This window comes from Zootoca vivipara, chromosome 3, assembly GCF_963506605.1.
Source record: "Zootoca vivipara chromosome 3, rZooViv1.1, whole genome shotgun sequence".
In the NCBI taxonomy this organism is placed as follows: Eukaryota; Metazoa; Chordata; class Lepidosauria; order Squamata; family Lacertidae; genus Zootoca; species Zootoca vivipara.
Window position 1 is genome coordinate 77211303 of NC_083278.1, and position 25624 is coordinate 77236926.

The 25624-nt window shown below is 40.9% G+C and overlaps 2 protein-coding genes across 4 annotated transcripts in view; one reads left to right on the forward strand and one right to left on the reverse strand.

The window, feature by feature from the left end:
• The window catches only part of SDCCAG8 (SHH signaling and ciliogenesis regulator SDCCAG8), a 92725-nt gene extending 86249 nt beyond the window's left edge, over window positions 1-6476 (forward strand). The window contains exon 17 of the mRNA XM_035108353.2: window positions 968-6476. Within this exon, the coding sequence (XP_034964244.1) occupies window positions 968-1121 (154 nt within the window). The 3' untranslated portion in view covers window positions 1122-6476. The remainder of the gene's footprint in view (window positions 1-967) is intronic.
• Window positions 3515-25624, reverse strand: part of AKT3 (AKT serine/threonine kinase 3) — a 116334-nt gene continuing 94224 nt past the window's right edge. For 2 of the 3 annotated variants that reach the window (XM_035108349.2, XM_035108350.2), the window contains exons 13-15: window positions 24783-24842; window positions 16317-16419; window positions 3515-15252 (exon numbers count right to left, since the gene is read on the reverse strand). In XM_035108349.2, the coding sequence (XP_034964240.1) occupies window positions 15167-15252; window positions 16317-16419; window positions 24783-24842 (249 nt within the window). In that variant the 3' untranslated portion in view covers window positions 3515-15166. The remainder of the gene's footprint in view (window positions 15253-16316; window positions 16420-24782; window positions 24843-25624) is intronic. The other variant, XM_035108351.2, reaches the window with a different exon arrangement.

Consider the following 25624-nt stretch of genomic DNA (forward strand, 5'->3'; position numbering starts at 1 on the left):
GAGTAGGACTATGCATACACTTTGTATTATGAGGGGGGTTTCTACCAATGATCAGGGCTGTGTTAACCATTAATCAAAATAAGCACATGCTTAGCGCAGCAAGGGAAAGGGGCACCACAGAAATTTTCCATTGTCGGATTTACCATGGATAATATGGTGCAGCTGAACCAGGTTCCACAAAAAAGGCTCCTACAATAAATGAATTTAGTAATAAATAGTAATAATAGAGATTAATGATATACATGAATTTAGGAAATACAACAGAAATAAAGTCTGATAACTTGAGTCCCCTGAGCTCATGTGATCGTTCTTATCTTGGTCATGTTGGCTCTCCCGTTCAGTCGTCCACTGAGAGTGAGTGCAGTGTTGCCAGATTTGGGGGCGGGGGATGTCTCCAAATGTGGAGGTTTTTAAAGGCCTTGGTGAGAATTTTGGAGGTAATTATTTGGAGGGGGGGTAGGGAGCAAAATATTAACCACATCGATTTTGGAGCATCCAATGTCAACCCATGATGAAATTATACACGCATCACCCTAGAGTTTCATTTTATTTGTGACCGATTCTAAGGCAATATGTAAAAAGTGAGTGACAATTGACAGTCATGTATATAATGGTGTGATTAACAATAGACATTATTTTCCATGTTACTGTAGGTTTTGTTTAATTTCGAAAAAATAAAAGATATTTTGCAGTTTGAATTAGATATATATGGGGACACTGAAATATGCCTCTAAATGGCTTAATATGGCCCTGCCAGTGATACATATTGACAAAGGTAATTTTGTGAATTCTTCCAGATAAGACTTCCAATTTAAAAATATAAATACTTGACAATGTGTCAATGCAAGGGAAGAATGTATACCTAAAGGACAGCTTCTACCATGCGCTTCACTTCCGGAGAAGCCTTGGGTCATTCCCTCCTATAACTGCCCCATCAGAGCAACCTCTTTTTTCTGGTTTTTTCCAGGTTACAGCAGCTTGACAAGCATTGCCAGACTACTGCCCAGCAGCTAGTGGAGTTGCTGAACAAGCAGAATGAGCTATACAAGGAGAGGCAGATGCTTACTGAGGAGGTGGAGTTCCTGAGGATTCAGGTACCACTCAGAACCAGGAAAAAATGAATAAAAGCTGGAGAAAAACGTTTGACCATCAGTGACTAAAACAAAAGAACCGGTCCAATCCAGTTTCAACATCTGAATCCTGTGAATTCAAATTCAAATCCTCACCTTTATACAGTTGTTGATCTGGACACTCTAAGCTTCCCTCTACTTCCCCAGTTTTTGCGCTTTCTCCTTCCCTAGAAGAGGAGCTCATTTGAAGGCTCAGCTGTCATAAAAAAACACAGCCACATCTGGACATTACATTTCCAGTGAGCAGTGGAAAGAATGCTGTAGGTGCCAGTTACAAAAAGGCATTGGGGCATTTAAGAACACAAAATGGCCGCCACTGCGAAAATAGCAGGCACCCCAACTACACCCGCACCCATGGAGAAAAAAGGCATGACATCAGCCACTGTTGCATTTGTTCAGAGAAGTGCACAATTTGCACAGAAGGGAGGGGCAGTGGGTGTCCAGTCCTGGTACCCAGTGAAATTGGGGCATGTTTTAGGAGGCATGCTCAGTGCAGGAGGAACAAACTCTCTCATATGTTGTGGATTTTGGAGGGGATAATTGCTGACTTTTTTTGCAGCTGCCATAAGAAGTACTGGTGGGTCCACTGACACTATAGGTGAACATGATACGATCCAGTTGCAGTGAGTCTTGAGCTTGTTTGAGGAGTTCAGAAGCTGTCACATGTGCTTTGATCATCTGAACCAAGAAACTATGGGTTGTTTAAAATTATTGTGTATGATTAACAAAGTGTGCTTTCCTTACGTGGGGCAGATACCAGAAACCTTGTGCTATGTATTCCAAAGTCTGACTAGATATGGAGTATAAGCAACCTTCTTTTTATAAAAGAGCTGCTTCCTATAAAAATTACTACCCGAGTTGGTAAAACGTAAGGTGCTGGCACACACATGACTTGATAAATGGTAAAATGTCTCTCCCACCCTCCCCTCTTCCAGCAACCCTATCTCCCTTCTCTACTGAATTCGAGATGAGTTTTTAAGTATATACATTATTCATATATTTCAAATAAAAAATATTTAAGGTCCATCTTTTGAAACTGCACACTTATATTAAAATCACTGTTAACAATATGGTCAGTTGTCATGAACAAAGTCAACAGAACTACTGCATGGTGTGTCCTTCTTACTAAACAACAAGGGAGTAGGTGGCGCTTTGGTCTAAACCACAGAGCCTCTTGGACTTTCTGACCAGGTTCCAGTTCTGCCATCATTCACCACCAGAGGTCACTATTAGAGGATCAATTATGACTGCGTTTTTCTCTGTGAGATACAGAAATTCCAAAATAGAACTGGGAAGATGTTACCAGCTTGAGGGTCACATGCCTGGAAAGGTTACCCATGTGAGGAAGTCAGTGGTGGGTCAGCCAAAACCCCATATAAACCCCATATGAACATCATCATCCCCCTCCTTCATGCACAATAAATGACAATGTATGAATGGTAGGGGAATTAGGGATGTGTGTGGATCCCTGTGGATTCCCTTTTTTGTGTGAAAGGGGCCTTTTCTTAGCATAAAGCCAGCTTCCTCTTGATACAGTGGCCCATCCGTTGTAATCTGATAAAATTCACAGTAAACTGTATTTTCGCACAAACCTGTCATCTCTATTTAAGAAAATAAGAGGCAGGGAACCAAATGTGCCTTAAAAGCAAGGGCTCTGTTATTTTCTGCTAAACACGAACCGTGTTTAGAACTCATTAAAACCTTGATTTTCCAGAATGAAGTATTGCCATGGCGTGTTTTTTGCCTCTCAAAGTAAATGGTCAGCTTATGCAAGTTACACGCCTTTGAAACCATGTTTTGTTACAGAACAGTGCAATGTTCTCCACAATTGACAAACCTTTCTTTTGAGACCTTAACCACAGGAAGAAAGCAATATAAATAAACACTTGCTGCTCTTACAAGTGACAGAAGTCAATCTTTGGTTTTTCTCTTTTAGTTACCCAGTGAGCTACAGCTGCGATACTGAGCGGCTGAAGCTAACTTGGAAAACAGCCTTCGTTAGATGAGAATTCTGTATCCAGTTTCAGCTTGTTGACCTGAAGCTCTTAAATAATTAAATCTTTGCAAATTTATCTTCTTGCTCTGGAAATAAGTCGTCCCTGTCTGCAGATTTTGTGAATTGGTTCGGTCTTTTTGAGCATTCAAGGCTGCTTGTTCTTCCTCACCCAAGAAAATACGTCTGGATCTATTTCTGGGAAGTTGCCCATAAATTCCATTGGGCGGGAGGACACCATCACCTTCCCCTGCTTTGGGTGAGAGCTTGGAATCATACAGAGGAGAAGCACAAGTCACTTTCTCTTGCACTTCCTTTGAATGCTTAACTCTACCCTAATTTAAAATAGTTTGCACCCCCACTTATTATTGCCCCCACTCACCTTATGTTATTTTTTTAACTTCCAACATTTATTGCTTGCCCTTTATCAAATTCTAGATAAGGAGCAGGGCTACAATTGCTCCAGGGTTGCAGAACAACTTCCTTAGCAAGGTTAGAAACTGGTCTGGTTTTGCGGCTTTTGAGAGAAGGTGCAAAGCATCCGTCTTTTGAGAAGTGGATGGCAAGGAGGGGAAAGAGCATTGTTGGCTCATTTCTGTAGTATAGATTATTGTTTTTATTGCTACTTCTGGGTTTTTTGCTGGAAGTTGCCTCATGGCTTGGAGAGGTGATATTTAATTGTTTTAAATAGATATGTCATAAAATACATGTCTTTGTTAACCTTTAAGCAAGGCACACAAGTGTATCTTCCACAGATAACATTTTATTTATTTAGAACATGGGTAGGCAAACTAAGGCCTGGGGGCCGGATCCGGCCCAAACGCCTTCTAAATCCAGCATGCGGACAGTCCTTTTATTTAAAATGCATCTCTGGGTTATTTATGGGGCCTGCCTGGTGTTTTTACATGAGTAGAATGTGTGCTTTTATTTAAAATCTCTGGGTTATTTGTGGGGCATAGGAATTTGTTCATTCTCCCCCCCAAAAAAATAGCCCACCCCCCAAGGTCTGAGGGACAGTGGACCGGCCCCCTGCTGAAAAAGCTTGCTGACCCCTGATGAACATAAGATGTTTTTCAAAATCAATTTTATTATGGTTCAGAGACAGGAAACTTTTAAAGGTGTATATATTGATCCCATGACCTCAGCTGCAGGATTTTGCTACAGCAAGACAACAATGTTGCAAAGTTGTTGAGGACTTCAGTAAGCACCCGAGATGGATAGGTATCATTTAAACAATACTACTGGGCAAATGAAATACTGGTAGTGATCTTTCTCATGGATTTATAAATGGTCCCACTGCAGTTAATTTTCCTTTCCCACAAATAACATCAATTATCCTGGACTGAATTATTTTTCCTGCTAAATATTACTTACATGGAAATGTTCTTCACTTTTATACCCCGGGACTCTTTGGTTTAAGACTGTTATCTCCTTAGTGCTGGTTCATAGAGTTTTGGGGCCAAAAAGCACAATGGTCACAATCCTTGTTGCTGCCATGCGCCTCCAAAGCAGGAGAGTAGGGGTTCAATTTAAAGAACAAAAAGGGCATGCAGTGCCAAGGTGTTAAACCTTCACTTCCCGGCCTATGGCTTACCTCTCTGTGCAGTCCAACCAGGGCTGGTTTTGATGCTGAAGCTTCTAAATACCTGTCTCGGAAGGTGAGCTTGCCCCGTTTGTAATTCTCTTGTTGCACCACAAAGACATTCTGTAAAAACTGTTAGTTGTCTGGGAGAGTGTTGCCGAGTAGAAAGCGACTCCCTTTTGCTCTTTAAATTAGATCTCTACCTTTGTACGTGGTCAGTACAGAACCGCATTTAAAGAAATGGGTCTGTTGCAGTGCATCTAAGTTTGGTCCTTAGAAGGGACCTTGGAAACTTCTGTGCCCCTGTGGCATCCATCAACCACAGCAAGCCCATGCTGGTGTCCCTCCATCCACCTCTTCCTTATCTGATGAATTAATAAGAGAGAATTCCTTAAGAAGGAACCACTATTGGCCATGGCTGCTGAATATGGCTGCTGAATATGGCTACGGCCTTGTCTTTTCTTGCCAGATTTGAGCTGCGCTAGGGAGGTAAAGAAGAAGCTGCAAGACTACTTTCATAGTTTCTCTGGTGTTTGCTGTTCTTCTGTTCTTCCCCTTCACAACGTCAGGCAAAAACAGCAGTTCCTCCTGTCTACTGGAAAATCAAAGGTGCTGCAACGGTGATTCTTGGGCAACCTAAGTAGAGCAGGTTTCTCCTTGCAAGAAGCATGACTAGAAGAAGGCTTCTGCCATAGATGCCTGTAGTAGCTGTCTGAGCCATCAGCATGTTTGTGCACCAAAACTTCTTTCTATATACATGGTGTTGCATAAACACTTGGCGCAAACACTTGTCTTGGTTAAGATATTAGAAGAGCTCTTCAAGATCACATACTCCTTTGGCTTCTGGCTTATGTGCTCCTACTTCTCTTCCCTCTGTCCGCACTTGATTAAGTCTGCACTGATTTCATCACTAATCATAGTTAAATCAGAATTTGAAATCAGCTTCCAAACTTAACATCAAAATCTGGTTTAAGGCTAGCAATAAGTTAATTGTTAGCTTAGTGCAGACATGATGCTAAGCAGTCAGCACTGAACAAGGACAGGGGGAGTCAAAGGGAGATGAGGAACAGTATGTGAGCTCATGGAAGAAGGAGAGTAGACAGTCCCAATCTCTTAAATATATTCAATCTGTACCAAACCGAAGAGGCTGACATAGGAACATTTATCCAGTGGCAAAGCAGCAAGTTCTGGGTTGCATGTCATTTTTAATAAGCTAATTTTACCCCTAATAAATATTAAAATGAAAGTTATTAATTTCTCCAAGTAATATTTTTATCTCCGATAACTAATTGTAAGAATCCTGCAAAGAATTTATCAGTAGGTGATATTGATGGACACTAAACCGTGTTCAGAATCAAAGTCTTTGATCCCCTATGTCTTAAAAGATATTTTGGTAACAAACCTAAAGACTTACAACAAGTTTGCTTTGAATATTGATTACCAAGGCAATAATTTCATTTCAACCTTATAAATACATAATAAATATTTATTAAATACATGTTTTGAAATGTTTCTTAATGTTATCCACCCTGAGCTTTCAGCAAGCAACAGGGTGGGTTTAAGAAAAACAAGCCAAATAAATAAAGGTGTACATGCTTGACAGAAGTAAACAGAAGACGTGTAAGCTATGTCATTTTACAAAAATAAAAATGAAAAATGGCTAAAGCAAACAGCTATGCAATTATTAGAATTCTCTCGAGTATTAACTCAAATTCTAGAGCTCAATTTCAATCTACATGTTTAAGAGGACGAGTTCCACACTATTTCTGCCTTCTGTCATCAAAAAGGACTTAATAGAGAACAATATATAGAGAACACATATAACTAAGGCACAATCCAGACAAAGTTTAAGGTGTGTAGTCCCATTGATTTCAATGGAAAGTTCAGCACATGCATAACCACCTGTCTTCTTCCTGTAACACAACTCTTATCACTGTGCTCCTCTCAACAATTTGTCCCATCTCATCTAATTTCGCTATCTGCCCTCTCATCCTTATCCCCCTCTCTTTTAAACTAACTAGCTTTCTAGCTCTTGTCAATCATCTTTCCAATGACTTGACATTTCTTACACATAATGTAGCAGATGTGGAAGTTTCTGCACAAACTCTTTTTCCACTGGTATCAACTAACTTCCTATAAATTCAGTGAACAAGAATGTTGTAGCCTTTGATTACCACCTCTCTCTCTCAGTCTTCTAAAGCATTCTACTGCTAAACTTCCTATTCTTCCATTTTGCCACCCTGCTAGATTTCTGCCTTACATAAACAACTGCATATGCTGCAGTCATTGACTGTTGAACATGCTGTCGAGTGATGCCGTTCACCACCATGACATCACAGATCAACCACCTCACATAGATGCCCACTCAAATACAATGCATATCAATGGAGACAATCCACACATTCAACTTAGAGTAATAACCTGATGAGATCAATTGATGAAGAAGAATGTGTGAGCCAGCCAAAAGGCCTGTTTATGCCTTAGTTACTTCTCACTTTTACTTCTCACTTTGACTATTGTAGACTCTACTTGTCTCTCTCTTCTCCCCCCCCCCATCCTGACTGCTTTCATTCTGACCAAAACTCAGAATTTATCAATGACTAGTTACAGGCAGCCCATCCAACTACATTTCTGGTTCTTTCATTGGCTACCCCTCATCCTTAGTAATGTTTTCTCTTTCTACCCGGTGCTAGATTGTTTACTTCTTCTTCATCATATATACCAGTTTAACAGTTAATTTCAAATGTGGAGCCATCTTGTAAATTGGACATTCCAACATGGAGCGGGTGTGTGTACGCAATGTGTGTGTGTGTGTGTGTGTGGTTGGCGAGTCATTTGTGAACATTAAAATTTTTGTTGGACTATTTTATTATTAGTGTTTTAATATTCTTATTTCCATTGCAGGTGGGCTAGTTGATGTTGTAACTATCTAAAACTGAAAGCAATAATGCCAGAGAGACAAAAATGCCGTAAAATAGTCCATGAATCAATTCAAAGGGTGGGTGGCATAAGCTACGCTACTTTTAAGACTGGTAACTGTGCATCGCAGATCAAGCCTGGAATTTTTAGTTACTGTGTTGGCTATCAGATAGTGATAGCAAGGTAACACAAAATGTAGGTTATGCTACAGATGCACAAATCTCAGACAATTAAAAGAAATATGGATAGTCAACTGTGTGATGGCTAGATTTTGTTAAGATGTTTTACATGTTCTACATTATGAGTGGATGAAGTGCCCGCAACATTCAAAGTGATATTGCTGACTGAAATGTACAGTACTATGCTCAGGTTCCTGTTGATTTTGTCTCTTCATATGTGGGAAGGTTGGTATCGTTTTACGGAATTTTTATATTGTTATTGTTTTGCTGTTTTTTATATCTAATTCTACTGTAAGACGTCTTGATTCTAAAGGAAAAGTGCAAGAGAAATTTAATTAACCAAATTTAACATAGCAAAATTATTTACTACAGTCTCAATATTTTAATAACTTGGAGGTTTATACATTGTATCACTTATCTATTTCACTATGTCTGTGATATAACCTGTTCCATTAAAATAATTATGTAAATATCAGTAAACTTTGAAATGAATTCTAAAGATCACAAATGGTTTCTGGGCCTCACAGACCAAAAACATGATAGATACCATGTGTATTCTCATATGATATGGAAACACAACAAAATGTTTAGTTTTTTCACTTCTGCCTTGTTGGAATCTATGCATTTCTCAAGATGGTTCCACATCTTCAACTAAACTTATAACTGTTTTCTACAATCTTGGAAAAGCAAGCATTGTCTGAATTATCAGTTTTCGTACAATAATTTCATTTGCCACTTATTCTTATTCACTTATTCTTGTTCTGGTCTTTTATGCTCTCCATAACCTTACTTTCTCATTCTTCTTCAAGTTCCCACCCATAGCCTTTGCCTAGAATCTTCCATTTTGCACTTGCTCTATCCTTTTACACCTTGAATGTTTTCCTAAAATAAACTCTAACAAATTCTTTTTGTCCCTTAATAGCCCTTCTACTTGTTATTGTCCTCCTCATTATGTCTATCTACAAACCTTATAATAAACCATGCATCTTTTTGTGTACTCTTCCAATTCTTTATTATTCCCCCCCCCCCATATTACCTGGACTGTGGGTTTTTTGGACAGTGAGTATCTTACGCATCACTAGCACTTGGTGTATGATTTTAGTTATGGAATTTTCAACTGTTTGAAAAGAAAAAACCTCCATAAAGGAAGGCAGCAAGTTATAGTAAATTTCCAATAAACATAAAAAATTGAAATCAGCTAACAATGCACATAGCATTATCTGTCAATTATCACAGATATGATGAGAATGTACAGACATCAGAATAAAATTTTAGAATTGCTTTTAGATGGGCTGCATATTACGATATATACTTTTCTAAAGTATACCACAGCACTCAAGATATCTGCAGTAATTTGCAATTGCAAAGATATTGCTTTTTAAAACCATTTTCATGAAATAAAGTTGCTCTCAAGTCATAGATAAAACTAAAAACTCCTTTGTTGCAACCTTTATACATGTTTGCACCTCAAAAACAAAAGCAACAACAATAAACACATAAGTAGCAGATTGACATAGTGCTTTATTTAAGCTGTCTTTACGAAGGAAAATAATGTGCATCCCTATCATATATGTGTAAAAATACTAAGGATGTACAGTGTACAAAAAACAGCTGTTGTTATTTCACATCCTTGTGGGTCATATGCTTAAGGAAATAAACAGTTTAAGTATGACCAACAGTAATACGGTTTCTTGGATTTTTTAGTGTCTGCTTAATGTCCTTAACCATATGACTAGATCTGTCATGGGTCTAATGAAAGAACTAGCAAGGTCAAGAAATTTCACAAACTCTAAAGCTACAGGGAGGTAATTCAATTACCATTTTAGAGTTTTTATTTAAATAAATACTTTACATTTCATGCTTGCCTGTAATGCACTATACCAGGAGCAAGATAAGGAAATTCTACTGTAGACGGTACAAACAGTAGCAGCAAAGTGTGTACATTGAGGTGTAATATAGAGACCCTGCAGTTAGTAAGGAAAAACCTTACATTTGTACTCTAGGAAAAAGCACATGGCCTGTGCAAGAACTGCCAGCTTCAAGAAGCAAGCAAACAAAAACAATTTGAAAAGTTTTATAAAACAATACTGGAATAGAGGCTCTGCGATTAGCAAAGATGTTTTGGAAGAATTGTTAGTGTGGAAAGCAAAGTTTGTGTGCAAAACTGCCAAAACATAAATAGAAACGACCTATTTCCTCAAAGATGGCTGCAGTACAAGAGGGCACATACAATGTCCTGGAAGCCAGTACAAGCTGGAGTCAACAAGTCTGAAATGTACTATGTTTTTTTTCAAACTCCTGTCATAGTCTAGCCAAACTCAAGAGTAAGCTGTGGGGAAGCAGAAGAGAGGTTTCAAGAGTGTCTTTTAGCTGCAGCTTTGATTGATTTATGTATTCTTATGAGTATGAATTGGAAGTTTTTTCTCAACCTCCAAATCGTCATTCCATGTAGGAACATGAACTCAAATACCATTTTTGCTTTCTTTTCCCTCCCCACATCAAATGTAACTTAAAGGTACAAAATTCTATATGCAAACAATACAGTAAATGCAATATCAAGCCACCTTTAACTGTTCTGCTCAATAGGCCAACAACATGGGTTACAGTGGGCTGTAGCCAACCTTATGCAAGCGGAAGGTAGAGGAAAGCTCAGTTCACAGACTTCGACTTGCACAATGTGGAATACAACAACAACCTGACCTGACAGGTGACCATCTATTGTTAAAATATTTGTGACACTATTTGGAGCCTTCTTGAGCTGACAAAAATAGTCAGAACAAGACATGCCAAAACTTATGCCTTGTACAGTCTAGGAACATATTAAATTCTGTGGGCTAATTTGTAATAAATTAGAGAAATGTGACTTGATAGAAATTTCTATGGTGTTCTCCTCTGTAGTATTGTGAGGAGGAGGTCTCCCTGCACCTTCCTCACCTCTAGATCCTCCTGTCAATTAATGAGACTGCAGGGAAAACTGGGTCAAGTGAGGAATCCAAAGCTGCTGCTTCTTAGTACGTAGTACAAAGGAAGAGTGATGGTGGCAGGGACTATGGAGCAAGCTGCAGAGACCATTATTTCCTAGTCTCCAGTTAGTGGCTAGATTTCAGCTTGGTGTTGATCTCTTTGCAACCTTGGGTAAACCTAAGTTCTCCATACCATGACCTATGCTGAATTGTGATAGAGGCGTGCCCACATGTCAGCCAAAAGGGTAACTCTGCAAATCTTCCATGGTTTTCCTAAGCCTGCACCCCACCAGACAACACGAGGTTTTCAGGACCGCAGTCATAGATATGTGTGGCTGAAGTGTAATCTCCTGACAAATAAGGAATTATTTGCACCTGTCAAAACCTTCCACTGCTAGCTACCCCTGCTCTGAAGATGCCAGGAACAGCTGGACTGCTTTTTTGTGATGCCATAAATCAGGGGTCCCCAAACTACGGCCCCCAGGCCGGATGCGGCCCAATCGGCCTTCCAATCCGGCCCGCGACGACCCCCGCCGCCCGCTGCCGCCGCCCGCTCTCACAGCGCGCGGCGCAGCGGCGATCTGAAAAATCGGCAAAAAATCGCCGAAAATCCTTTGTGCGCATGCGTACGGGCCTCTCCCGACCCGGAAGAGGTCATTTCTGGTGCACTTCCGGGTCGGGGGAGGCCCATACGCATGCGCACAAGCGATTTTCGCCGATTTTTTTTCCGCCCGTGTGCGTGTGCGCATGCGCACGGGCGCGCACTCCCCCGCCCTCCGGCCCGCTGCGCGCGCACTCCCCTGCAGTCCGGCCCACCGCGCGGTCGGCGCGGCGGGCACCGGCCCGCCGCTCGGTAAGTCTGGGGACCCCTGCCATAAATCCACTGGAGGACAGATTATTTGAAGATCAACATTATGATACTTGTCAGACTTCACTGAATGGAGCTTTTATAAACATAAATGGAGAACGACTACCCCCAAAGGATGCATATATACTTGTGAGCAAATGCATGTAAAGGAATGCCTCTGGAATTGTAGAGCACATCTACTTTAGAAGGATGGTCTGATTACATCCATTTATGAAATACCATGGGTGACACCCAACATAGCATGAGCCGACTTCCCTTTCTTCCACCATCCCACCCTCCTGAAATCTGCTGCATATGGCCTCCCAACCTTCTAGAGCAATTTCAGGGGCTGCTGAAGAGGGTTATCTGATACGCCAATGGTATCCATGCTGCTGGCAGATGGCCGCTGTTGGATTGCACCCCATGTATTTCCCAGCCAATCGTACAACTGAGCTGATCAAATAACCAGCTATCCAGCACCTTAGAAATCTACACAAGGCAAGCTATGGGGCATACAACAAAACAAGTGCAATGCATGCAATAATCGGTGGCGTGCGTCTTGGAAGAGGAGTCCTACGTGGCAATGAAAGCAAATATTACTTTGATGAGTAAATACTTTCAGTCTTGTGTCAAAGCTAACTTCAACTGAATTAACCAACATCACTGTTGGTTTACACAAGGAATCCATCTTCGTGTGTGTGTTATCTATTTCATATTCCATCTCCAATTCAAAGACTAAACAGAGCAGCCAGGCCTGCAAATGCAAGCCCTTATTTAAAAGCTACCATTGCCTTTCTACCAGCCCACAGAATAAGAACTTACTTATGTTCCCAGACCATCATGCTACCATTTCTGAAATCAATCAGATATATTGTTAAGGCAGATACACTAATTTTTAAATGGTCATTAGAATAAGAATTTGGACAATTTTGTTGTATTTTTCAAATTGTGGAAGTGGGACTCCATGGAATGACTCCCAGACTGCTTAACTTAACCTATTGCATGGATTTCAATAGCTTCTATAAATAATATTCTAACACTGAGATATAGCAGCTTGATAATTTTATTATATCTAAAAGAATATCTATATGGATTAGGAAATATTTAAGCCATAGAAAGGCATACTTGTTCCTTTCCATCAGGGTGATTCCATGTGCAGATCCCTTGCTTACCTAAGAAAGGGCCCTGCTTAGGGAAGGGATTCCACATCTAACCCCAGAGTTGTGCATGTGGTGTCCCTTACAAGATTAGGCTGGTACAGATCTGACACACAGATAACAAGTGATGTTAATGCTTGATAGGGTTGCTCATTGGATTAGAGGCAAAGGTTAAAGAGCTCTTCTCTCCCCTTTCCTGCACTAAATGGTGAGGAGAACTTCACAACTGACTGCACTGTCCATCTGGCCAGCAGAGAAATTCCTGCATATAAGAAACACAGGATCGGGACCACCATAAATATTATCAAGTGATCACATTTGGTATACACTGGTCATAAAACAAAAGTTCTGTCTAGTCACTGAGTCATTCTGATTGTTCGTTACTACTTCAGTGTCACAACCTTTAACACTAAGTGTAGACATAGTTATATTCTGCACTCCATCCACTCAAGAGGTGTCCATTAATCATGACCTACTGTGGTGCAAAGATACAATAAAATCTACTTTGCTTATGGAAAGTATGTGTTTGTCTTAGCTGCCTTCATAAGATGCCTACGTGCCTCTTGATAGCCCCGGCATGTTCCCACTGCCTGCAGTGGTTTTCATTCCAGGACTTCGAAATTATCAGCATCAAGAGGCTAAGACATCTGCATGTAAATATTATTTTCTTCTCAGAAGTCATGTACACATTCATACACAGCAATCGTAATACTAAGCTAAATCACAGTTTGTTACAGGAGTTGAAAACATAATGAAGCCGAGATACTTTGATGATAATCCCATGGAGTGGCATTTGGTGATGTCATTACCACTGGCATGCAATGTTATTACATTTAGTGGCTCATTTGGAAAATCCCAACTCCCAGCCCCAAAGGCTGTATTAGAGATTGCCTTCCCTCAACATGTTTACATCTTAAAAGAACAAAATAAAGGATTCAAATATCCTAGTCAATAAATACGACGAGAAAGGTAATTCAGTACACTGACAATGTTATGTCCCTTGTGGCCAGAAATCAAACATCACTTTTAAATGGCTGTTCCCATCAATCTAATAGAGTGTTTGAAACATTATAGCACAGGGGTGTTTGTTGCAATCATTGTGGACTTCGTATCACTGAAAAGTTCAAGTGACTTATCAGACTCCTATACCACATGGAGAAGAGGGTGCAGGCCCTGGGATTTTCTCTTGACAATAATGAAATGTTTCCACTACAGAAACCTGATTCAAAGTACAGGGTACACTTTCAGAGTCTTGTTAACATCTTCACATGGGAGAAAAAAGTGCATTATTTTGTTCAGCTTGTACAGTCCTTCCATACTTTACAAAATAAATTTTAAGCCTCTTCTAGGATATAGCAGCATTTGCAAACATGATACATACAATCATCACTAAAAATAAATACTATTGAAGTGTAACAAAAATAATTCCGTTAAAACACCTGAAGAAAAAAGCTAATTCACAAACTCAAAAGTAAAAACATGTAAGGCAAACTCCTGTTTACCTTAGTGTACAAATTTTGGTGAAAAGCGATGTTGTTATGCCTGCCTACATTCTTCAGCCTCCAAAGGTGATGTATATCGACAAAGAAAAAGAAAAGTATGAGAGAGATGCAAATTGTAAGACCTTTAAACAACTTCAGTTGCTGCTTTTATGTCTTAAATTCTTGCATTTTAAAAGTTCAATTCTCCATAATTGCACGTGAATCTGGAAGTCTAAGTGGAGGCTAGGTGATCCCAGCCTTTTGCTTCTTGTGTAGTATCCAACAGTAATTAAAAAATAATATATATATATATTTATATATATATATTTATATATATTAACAATTATAAGTCCTTCTCCGGAATGTTTTCATCCAGATGTTAATGGCAAGTCTGATTCAAGTGATGATATGCCTACCACAAGCTTTGCATATATACACCACCACCTTCTACAATTCCTTGTTCTGTCCAGCTCAAAGAGATGTGAGAAATCATCACAAACCATCGTATTTTTTTCTAGAATCTGATTTGTCTTCTAGAAGTGAGGAATACATCTCAGATCAACGTGTCTTTTAGCCTTTGCTCTGAGAAGACAAGAGAATGATAACCAGCTGTGCACAAAATGCACCATTGAGAATTTGTCATCTAACATCACAACATTTTTGGATTGCTTCTTACTGTTACTTTCATGCTGAGACAGTGGACAGCAGTAACAGCAGGGGACCTCAGACCAATATAAAATGTCATGCAGATAAATCAAAGAGGCCGATTGGTCAGGAAGGGAACTTGTTCAATTTGGAATGATCTCTGAAAGTGCTCTGCTATCCTAAATAATAGCAAGTACTGGTGGTGATGTCAGGAATCATTTTCAGTGATAAATCTAATATGACCGTGAAGCAGCAGAACAAAACAACAAGCTATTCCCGTCCACTTGCAGAATAGGAAAACTGGGGAAAATGTGGTCGTCTTTCGTTGTCCATACAGTCCATACCATCTTCATCATCTGTGGAAAGGAAGTTTAAAGGTAGTCTCAGAAAAATGCTTTTCTCACACATTTCATTTTTTAAAAATAGTGTTTTACTTTGATATATGGTATTTTGCATATATTGAAATATAGCCGTATATTGTAAGGGGAGGAACCCACTGTGTTAATGGAGCTGTGTGTGCTGAAAAGGGTCTTAGTATTGGAACCTACAAGAAGAGTTGTGTCAAATACAAATACAAATACAGAAACAATACAAGGAATCACTTTGCAGATTTCAAGTTTCTTTTTTCAAAGAATTTTTGTACCATTCATTCTAATAGCCGTTTGAGTTTTCCCATACTTATGCTAAAAGCACAACAAACACCCAAGGCACAAAAGAGAGTATACTGATCCGCATACTGATGAACACCCAGCCCAAACCCCCCTGATGATCTCTCCCACCGGCTGCGTGTAGATGTTGAAAAGCATGGGGGAGAGAACAGAACCCTGAGGCACCCCACAAGTGAGAGCCCAGGGGTCTGAACACTCATCCCCACTCCCAGGAGGGAGGAGCGGAGCCACTGTATGACAGTGCCCAGCTCCCAACCCCTCTAGATGGTCCAGAAGGATGTTATAGTTGATGGTGTCAAAAGCCGCTAAAGCATTATGTTGAACATAAAACACAAATGTTGAGAGGTCCTATCAGTATAGTTCTGTAACATGCTAATAAAACAATGCCAAATGAATACCATGTATCAAACAGTTACTCATGTTAAATGCGCTGCAGCACTGCTCATTCCATGGATATTTCTGAGAGTTTCCTCATTCATTTTTATTAGAGTTGGGATAGCAACTCAAGAAAAAAGTTTGAAGAAACAGAAAGTGAACTCAGGCTCTATCATGGAGTGCCAGTGTGTCCTTAATCCTGAAGTGTAAATTCTTCTGTTACAAGAACATCACTTAGGAGAGGCACTGCAACCACACACCTGAAGGATGTGATACTGGCAAAAAATGGGTACGGTATGTAAATTTTGTTTTTCACAAAAAATTCTCTAAATCCACAGAGACCCTGAAAATGCTATAAACATTTCTGAGATACTTACATTTTTCAGGTGGTGTTATTGTAATAGTCTGAGCAGTAAACTCTTCATCAAAATATCTGGTGTCTGTCTCAGACGTCACTTGAGGTTTAAAAGGAGGGACAAGCTGAAATAATAGGGAAGAAAAAATGCATTAAGGAATACGAACACAATAAAGCTAAAAACAGGAGTATATAAAAGAGTACATGAAGCTCTTCTGGCCCAGTAGCTAGAAAAAAGAGCTGGTACCACGATCCTGGATTGAAAGTCTACCTAAAAACCAGTTTGTGGCAAGCCATTAGGCCACAGTGCTTGCTATTCTAGGTCTTGAAACTGCAAAATGAAAAAGCTGCTGGTCTGCTTCATGTTTATTTTCCTTGTGGTTTATTATTTATATTTGATCAGAGCTGCTTCAAAGTTTGAGCAGCCTCTTCCTACTCTGACAATGTCTATAAGCCACTAGTTCAGTTCTCCAACCTGCCCTGGGGTTTCTGACATAGTGTCATTCCAGGACATGCCAGGAAAGTGGCAGCCCACAGACCCAGCTCGCTGGCACTAGGGATAGCACCCATCTCGTGAGAAGACAGCGAGGAGGCCAGGTGAAGGCAACATCAGGACCTGCTCCAATCAAACTGTCTCCTTCCCAGTTCTAAAAAAATAGACACAATCTGCCTTGTAGGAAGGAAGAAGAGCAGGAAGTTCCTCAGTTAATTCTTACAATATAGTGTCAACACACATTCACACAGACATTTCATTTTTTGCCTTCTAGACAACAGGAATGTGTGGCTGCTACGAGTATCTCCCTTCATGGGGGAATAGAACATTGTCTGCAAAATATGGCAGCACTCATGAACACATGTTTAAATGACTAAGTGATTTAATTCTGTTAAAATAACTTTTTAGGACTTGGATTTTGCTAGAATTCAGATGTTGAGTCAAAATAATATATAATATGTTGAAGCATTTTCAAGGGCGGGATTCAACAAATGAGTCATGTCAGTGGAAGCCATATGCAAGGACTTCTGCTTGTGCAATGGGGCTTTCCCCCTTCTTCTCCCCCTGCACGCCCCCTTAATTGCCTCGGGGGAGGGGTATTGGGAGAACATGGGGGGAGGAGAGGGGGATCATTTCATTGGGCAAGCCAAAATGCTCACCCTGATTGAACTCTTGCCTTAGCGCAATGTTGAATTCTTCCCATAGCAATATTGTTCCAATTAGTTGATTTGTAATTTATATCCATGATAAACATGCAACTATAAAGGCCTATACCAGATCCACTTCTGATACCACAAAGAATTTCATTCAATACATAGGGAAAGTAAAATGTTACTCTACATCACCACAACCAGAAGTTTTTGAAACAAAAAACTGAAATATTCAATTGTATGTTAAAGAAAATAAGAATACTATGCATATTTGTACTATAGTCTTATTCTAAATACTAACAGAATTCTATAGTTACACACAATTATTTACTGAAGAAATAACTGAAGAAGTGTGCATGCACACGAAAGCTCATACCAAAATAAAAACTTAGTTGGTCTTTAAGGTGCTACTGAAGGAATTTTTTTATTTTACAATTATTTACATTATTCTTCTAGTGGGTGAAATCTATCAGTGCTGTTCCACGGACACAATGGATTTTGATCCACTAACTTAAAAGAGGAAAGCAAGCCATTCCCCCGCCCCCTGCCACTGCAGCCCCATACCCTCCCTGAAGATTGGTTCCAGGGTGTTTGGGGCCCTTCTGAGCAGTGTGGAAAGTGGCATGGGTAGCTGCAGAGACGGGGGAATCACCTCCAAGCCCTCTTACATTAGCAGAAATTCCTGGAACAATTGAATTTCATACACTGTACCTTGTATGTAGCATCATTCATTACTACTAGTGGCAGCATTTTAAGACATGTTTGAAGTGCCCACCACAAGTTATCTCCCCCCTCCCGTGCTGCTCCTGTTGCATTTTACAAGCAAGAACTTGTCTACCTATGACTCAAACAAACGTGTTTAATCGCATCTTGAATAACAACTCACTGTATTTACAATAAAAAGTTTAATATTATCAGAATATAAAATTCCTAGTTACACCAATGTGCACCACTGTATAACAACAACATTCAATGTGTTTCAATTAACTGGGTAAAATTGTAACATTTTAAACATTTTAGTGGCAAACAAGCTGCTTTTGACTTTCACTGTGTTTTGGTATGAATACAACACTTAGCAGTATCAGCATTTTATTATTTGTACCCCACCCATGTGACTGGGTTGCCCTGGCAACCCTGGGGGGCTTTCAGCATATACAATATAAAAAGAAAGGGTAGGTATATAGGGCAGCATTGGGAAGATCCCATAAAGATACAAAGTGCAGTGGAGGAGCCAGATGCTAATGTAAAAGTAAGTAAAAGCCTGAGAGAAAGCTGTTGGGGGGAAAAAATGAGATATGGAGACATGATCCCTTCAAGCGCTGTTCTGTCCAACCCTTGAGGAAGCATGGAGGCCTTTAACTTCCCATAATCTACCCTCACCATAGCTGCCAAGTTTTCCCTTTTCTCACGAGGAAGCCTATTCAGCATAATGGAAAATCCCTTAAAAAAAGGGATAAGTTGGCAGCTATGACCCTCACTAGGTACACTGCAACATGCTCAGCCATATTATATAATGGAAGGACCACACACATTTAAAATATGAGGATGCAGTGTCTCCACCGCTGACCAATGTCACATAAGTAACATGTGTGCAACACCCTGACTAACAGGAAGGATAGATCATTCTATGAAAAGCTTTCACACGACCTTCCCATTTTACATAAACAGTGGTTAATCTTAATTATGATTTGTTAAAGCAAGCCAGCTTCATAAAGTTGGCTTGCTTTATAACAGACCTCAGAAGCCATTCCAGAGCAGGAAAGGGGGAAGGTGGGACCTTGTGAACCTGGTAGGAGGCTACACTCATTCCTGTTCTAATAAACCATGGTTTACTGTGATGTCCAAGCACAGCCATTATATACATTAAGATTCATTTCTCAACTGTGCATAGCAGCTTATAACTCCATCTGTTTTTATTAATTACATTTTTCTATACTACTCTTCTTCATGGAGCTCAGGGGGGATAGTGAGTGTCACAACTATATGGGGGTTTGAACCTCAGTCTTCAAACAGAGAAAACACAGGAAACTACCTTAGACAACTGGATCATCTAGCTCAGTATTGGCTAGACTAAAATAAGTCAAAGTTACATACTGATGATTAGACTACACATTATATGCAATGGCCCTGCTGCAACTGTGCAAACACACAGCTGATGGGTCTATGCATGTGTAAAGTAAAAAAAAGGTAAAGGCCCCCGACTATGCGGTGTGGCACTCATTTCGCTTCAGGATAAGGGAGCTGGTGTTCATCCACAGACAGCTTTCCGGGGCATGTGACCAGCATGACTAAACGGCTTCTGGTACAATGGAACACTGTGATAGAAACCAGAGTGCACGGAAACACCATTTACCTTCCCGCCACAGTGGTACCTATTTATCTACTTGCACTCGTGTGCTTTCAAAGTGCTAGGTTGGCAGAAGTTGGGAAGAGCAATGGGAGCTCACTCTGTTGTGCAGATTTGAACTGCCGACCTTTCAATCAGCAAGCTCAAAAGCAGGGTCCCCAAACTACGGCCCCCGGGCCGGATGCGGCCCAATTGGCCTCCCAATCCAGCCCGTGACGACCCCCGCCACCCGCTGCCCACTCTTACGGTGCGCAGCGCGGCGGCGGTCTTCAAAATCGGCAAAAAATCGCCGAAAATCCTTTGTGCACATGCGTATGGGCCTCTCCCGACCCAGAAGAGGTCATTTCCGATGCACTTCCGGGTCGGGGGAGGCCCATACGCATGCGCACAAGCGATTTTCGGCAATTTTTTCCGACCGTGTACGTGTGCGCATGCGCATGGGCGCGCACTCCCCTGCCCTCCAGCCCGCCGCGGCACCGGCCCGAAGCCCGGTAAGTCTGGGGACCCCTGCTCAAAAGGCTCAGTGGTTTAGACCACAGCGCCACCCACGTCCCACCTCTATGCACATGTGGTCCTCTTTAAAAAGCAGTTTAGCAGAGGGAAGGTTGACTAAATCTAACCCTTCAGCTGCATCTCTTCCTTCTCATAAAACTGATAGCCACCACCATTACTCTTTTTAAAAAATAGCTCCATGCCCTCAGCCATGGTAGCTGGATCAGGGAGATATAACATGTGCAACAGTTAATTTGAGTATGTGGTTTCTCATCCAACTACACTGGAGCAAATGCAGTTTATATTCTCTAAGTACCAAATAAAAGTTCAGAGCTGATAAGTAAGTCAGTATTACATAACCTCCCCAAATTTCCAGGATTAATTCCCGAAATAAGAAGCAACACCCTGCATTGCTTCAAAGTTTCTGAATACAGTCGTACCTTGGTTGTCGAATGCCCTGGAACTTGGATGTTTTGGCTCCCCAACGATCAAAACCCAGAAGTGACGACTGTTTCGAACGTTCTTTTGGAAGCCAAATGTCCGGCGGGATTTCCTGCAGCCAATCAGAAGCCGCAATTTGGAAGTCGAACACTCAGGAAGTCCAACTTCCTCTTGGGCCACGTCCAGAAAGTGGTGGTGGGGGGTGAGTGTTCAGACTCCTGGGCTCTCACTTGTGGGGTGCCTCAGAGTTCAGTCCTCTCCCCCATGCTTTTCAACATCTACATGGAACTGCTGGGAGAGATCATCAGGGGACAGGAGGCGGGCAGGTGTGGAGGACTCCCTGGTCCTAATGGGGTAACTGTGCCCCTGAAGGACCAGGTGCACAGCCTGGGAGTCATTTTGGACTCGCAGTTGTCCATGGAGGCGCACGTCAATTCTGTGTCCAGGGTAGCTGTTTACCAGCTCCATCTGGTACGCAGCCTTAGTCCCTATCTGCCCGCAGAGTGGTGCATGCTCTGGTTATCTCTCGCTTGGACTACTGCAATGCGCTCTATGTGGGACTACCTTTGAAGGTGACCCAGAAACTACAACTAATCCAGAATGCGGCAGCTAAACTAGTGACTGGGAGTGGCTGCCGAGACCACATAACACTAGTCTTGAAAGACTACATTGGCTCCCAGTACTTTTCCAGGCACACTTCAAAGTGTTGGTGCTGACCTTTAAAGCCCTAAACAGCCTCGGTCCAGTATACCTGAAGGAGCGTCTCCACCCCCATCGTTGTGCCCGACACTGAGGTCCAGTGCTGAGGGTCTTCTGGCGGTTCCCTCACTGTGAGAAGCCAAGTTACAGGGAACCAGGCAGAGGGCCTCTTCGGTAGTGGCACCCGCTCTGTGGAACGCCCTCCCACCAGATGTCAAAGAGAACAACAACTACCAGACTTTTAGAAGACACCTGAAGGCAGCCCTGTTCAGGGAAGCTTTTAATGTTTGACAGACTACTGTATTTTATTTTTTGTTGAAAGCCGCCCAGAGTGGCTGGGGAAACCCAACCAGATGGGTGGGGTATAAATAATAAATTATTATTATTATTATTATTATTATTATTATTATTATTATTATTATCCCATTCGACTTCTGAGGTACGACTGTTGTTCACATTTCCAGGGTACAAAGGCGAAAAATATAATGGAGCAACAGTAGAAGTGTAAGAACATAAACATAGTTAAACAGAACTATTATTGAAAAAGTACTGCATTCTGCATCCAAAACAGCTAAAATGAAAATCAGTTCATAGGCATGAGTGCCACAATATGTCAGGCACACATCCATTGAGTCAAGCAAAATATTTCTATTCCAACACACAATTCCTGCTTTAACTGCTGTCCCACTTTCAGCAGACCTCCTGGTTTGGTAAACCAGATTTCCATGATGTCTATATCATTAAGCAGTCTCTGTAAATTAGGTTTGTAAACCAGGATTCTGTTCTTCAAACTTTGATTTGATCACTTCAACCAGGAAAACCTTGCAAGGGAAAGAGAAGAGGGAGTGCTCAAGCAAGCCCACAATGTACACTGGATCATAAATGTTACAACGGAACTGATCCACTGTGTTGATTGCAAAGGGTACTCAGAACATGAAAAAATTCATCCAATATTTGACAACAAGCCATGGCTTATTAATCTTTGATCCAATCCATAGTCCTACTAAAGATGTTGCTACAATTGTTCACATTTAACTCAAATCTTATTTGATTCAGATGCTCAGACGCTTGCCTAGGAGAGTTGTGCAGATCCACCTGTAGACTTCTAACGTAGCAGGGATAGTGCGGTGCTGATTGCGCCTGCACAAGGGCGCTATACATGGAGCTGCCAACATGCCTGCCACATCAGGACCACCAAGCAAATTCTGGCCACAGTCTCATCGAAGCCACTGTGGTTTGGTCACTTCCTTTCATTTGAACTTGGATTAAGTTCGCTTTCAAGCATACTCGGAGGAAAAGTAGTGCAAAAGCTCCCCCACTCTATTGCTGCAGTTATATGACGGTTCCCTTCTAATTCCTCTTGCATATTATGCACATTGCAATCTAGACCTTTAGTCAAGTTTAAGCCCTACTAGTCAACACAGTTCATTCCTAACATCCCATATGACACTGGAGATGAAAAAATCCACAGATATGGCCATTGTTGCCTTCCCTCCCCTCCCCAGTGAACTGACATGTTTTAGATGAGACTTTACAAACTTCACTGCTTAACAAGTTGCACATTTGTGTGTCATGAAGAAAACAGCACAAAAGGCACAAGCAGGTAACACAGAGCTTGAGTCAGGTCTCAGAGTTCTGTTTTTACTGAGCCCTCCATGCCATACCCCACACTGTTCTAGAAGGTTCCCCCAACCCTCAGAAGCAGTTTGTCAAGGGGCTACGGCAGGTAAGGGAGATCGGTAAAAATGGACAGCCCCACTTACACAAACAGAAGTGTTCTCTACCAGCATAAAGCAACCATCAGACAAAAGTGTAAGCATGTTAACATTATCAGCAATATTCATTATTGAGAAGACTGCCTGTTCTGGACAGAGTTGCATTTCCTCTAAAGGGGAAAGTTTGTAGCTTGGGGCTGCTCTTATAGTCATCATTGCCGCCTTAGGCCAGGCCTCCCCAAACTCAGCCCTCCAGCTGTTTTGGGACTACAATTCCCATCATCCCTGACCGCTGGTCCTGTTAGCTAGGGATGATAGGAGTTGTAGTCCCAAAACAGCTGGAGGGCCAAGTTTGGGGGTGCCTGCCTTAGGCCCAGGCAGCTGGTTTACCAGCTACAACTTCTGCACTGCCAAGATACTACATGCTCTGGAAATCAATGCCCTCTACAGGGAGCTGCCCTTGAAGATTATCTACAAGTTGGAACTACTGCAGAATGTGGCAGCCAAGTTACTGACCAGTTCCATGAAGTGGATTCATGTAACAGCTATAATTAAGGATTGGCACTGGCTGCCTGTTTGCTACAGGGCCAAATTTAAGATGCTGACTGTTTCTCTAAAGCTCTATATGGCCTACGGCACAAGTATCAGAAGGACTGCGTCCCTTCTTACCAGCCATCCCATTACTTAAGATTTGTGAGAGAGGCCCTGGTCACAGTTCCGTGAGCATCCATAACTCGTTACGTACGTGGAACACAACCTTCTCAAACTCTCTCTCAATCAAGATCCATCCCTACACTGTTAAGCATTAGATTAAGATGCATTTATTACCCCAAGTTTATAGATATGGCTGATGTAAAAGATAAATTGCTGTGAGACTGTCTAAATTTTCAATTTCTTGATATGTTGTTTCACTCCGAGACCTATTTTATACTGTAAGTTTCATTGTTCTTGTGTATTTTTAATATATTGTTATGGGGGCCCTTGGGTTGAAAGGCCTCATACAAATTTAATAAATGAAAATGTAATCTCAGTGAAATAATCCTGAGAAAAAAGCAGCAAATACCAAAAAAATTTTTAAAAAAACCTATAGGCTCCTGTCAGATTCAAAACTAAGATATAAAACCATTCATTGCATAAACCTAAATGGTATTTTTGACCCTCAAAATAAGCCATTGTGATTTACTAGCAGAAATTTTTTTTAGAAAACCAACTTAGTTTAATGCTGCTAAATCTATTAAAAGTTATGTGAATGCAAGTCTCGATAAACAAAATGACTTACTTCTGACTACGTATGGGATTGGGCTCTTACATTAAGCACTTTTAAAAGAATGTCTAAAGAGTGACCAAGACTGTATATGTTCGTAGGTCACAAAAGTTTGCTTCCATTTCCACCATTCCAGCTATCACAATGTTTCTCCTTCCTCGCAAACTCCTGGCATACGGTAACTTATTATCCTCTGCCCCCTTCCTGGAGTACCTTGGTTGTCTGTGCTGCTGGTTCCGTCTCTCAGATCTAATGTTATTTTACTTTATTGTTAAAAATAACTGTACACATTACATCCTACAAAATATTCCTTTGGTAACAGAAGTTTATGGAAACTGTCAAAACAAATCACCCAATTTTAGAGGGAAACCCTCTAAAAAACATTACCAGCTTCTGAAGAACTCTTGTCAAGAAATGAGGAACCAGCACATGGAACTTCAACACCACCTCCAGAAGAAAATAAGAGAAATGCAGTAAGAAACCCCTTCCTAACAATATTCCTTCTATAGTGGCATCATGAAAAATATAATAAAAAATATACGTTAAGGAAGTGATGAACATCTAGAGTTATAGTTGGGTAAGGACACAATGCCTGATGTTTAACTTTTTTAAAAAAAACCACGAATAAACAGATGTTCTTCCTTTGTTTCTAGATTTTCGAATGAGAACTGTAACAACTGCACCTTAAAAAACGTTGTTAGAAAATCTAGGAAGTGCTCTAAAACTGTGCAAAAAATAAAATTAGTATATTTGATTGTATACCCACTATAGGTTATGTGTAGAGAACAAATTTACACAAATAGCATTGGAGATGACTTAGTTCCTACAACAATTCACACTTGTCAGTGTCAATTTTTCATGCGGATGATGGAAGAGATCGACTGTAACACTGCGAATCTTTCAGGATTTCAGGACTTTTGGAGTGCCATGTGACAAACATAATCATTGCCATGATCCAGAGAAGAGCAAGCAAAGTTCTGCTTGCACAATGGGACATTATTTCAAGTGCAGTGTGTTGTGCAAAGACCACTCCTAAGGCCAAAGGGACACTTCAAGGTGGTGTGGAATGTGGTATGGGGCTACAGGTAGAGGAGCTGTGAAAACCTACCCTTGATCTAAAGCAACTGCTGTCTGCATCTACTGTGCTATAAGGACACAACACTGTCTTAAATAATGTAGGATAGCCCTTTTCTGGGCTTTATGGATTAAAACCCGAAACAGTAGTGGTC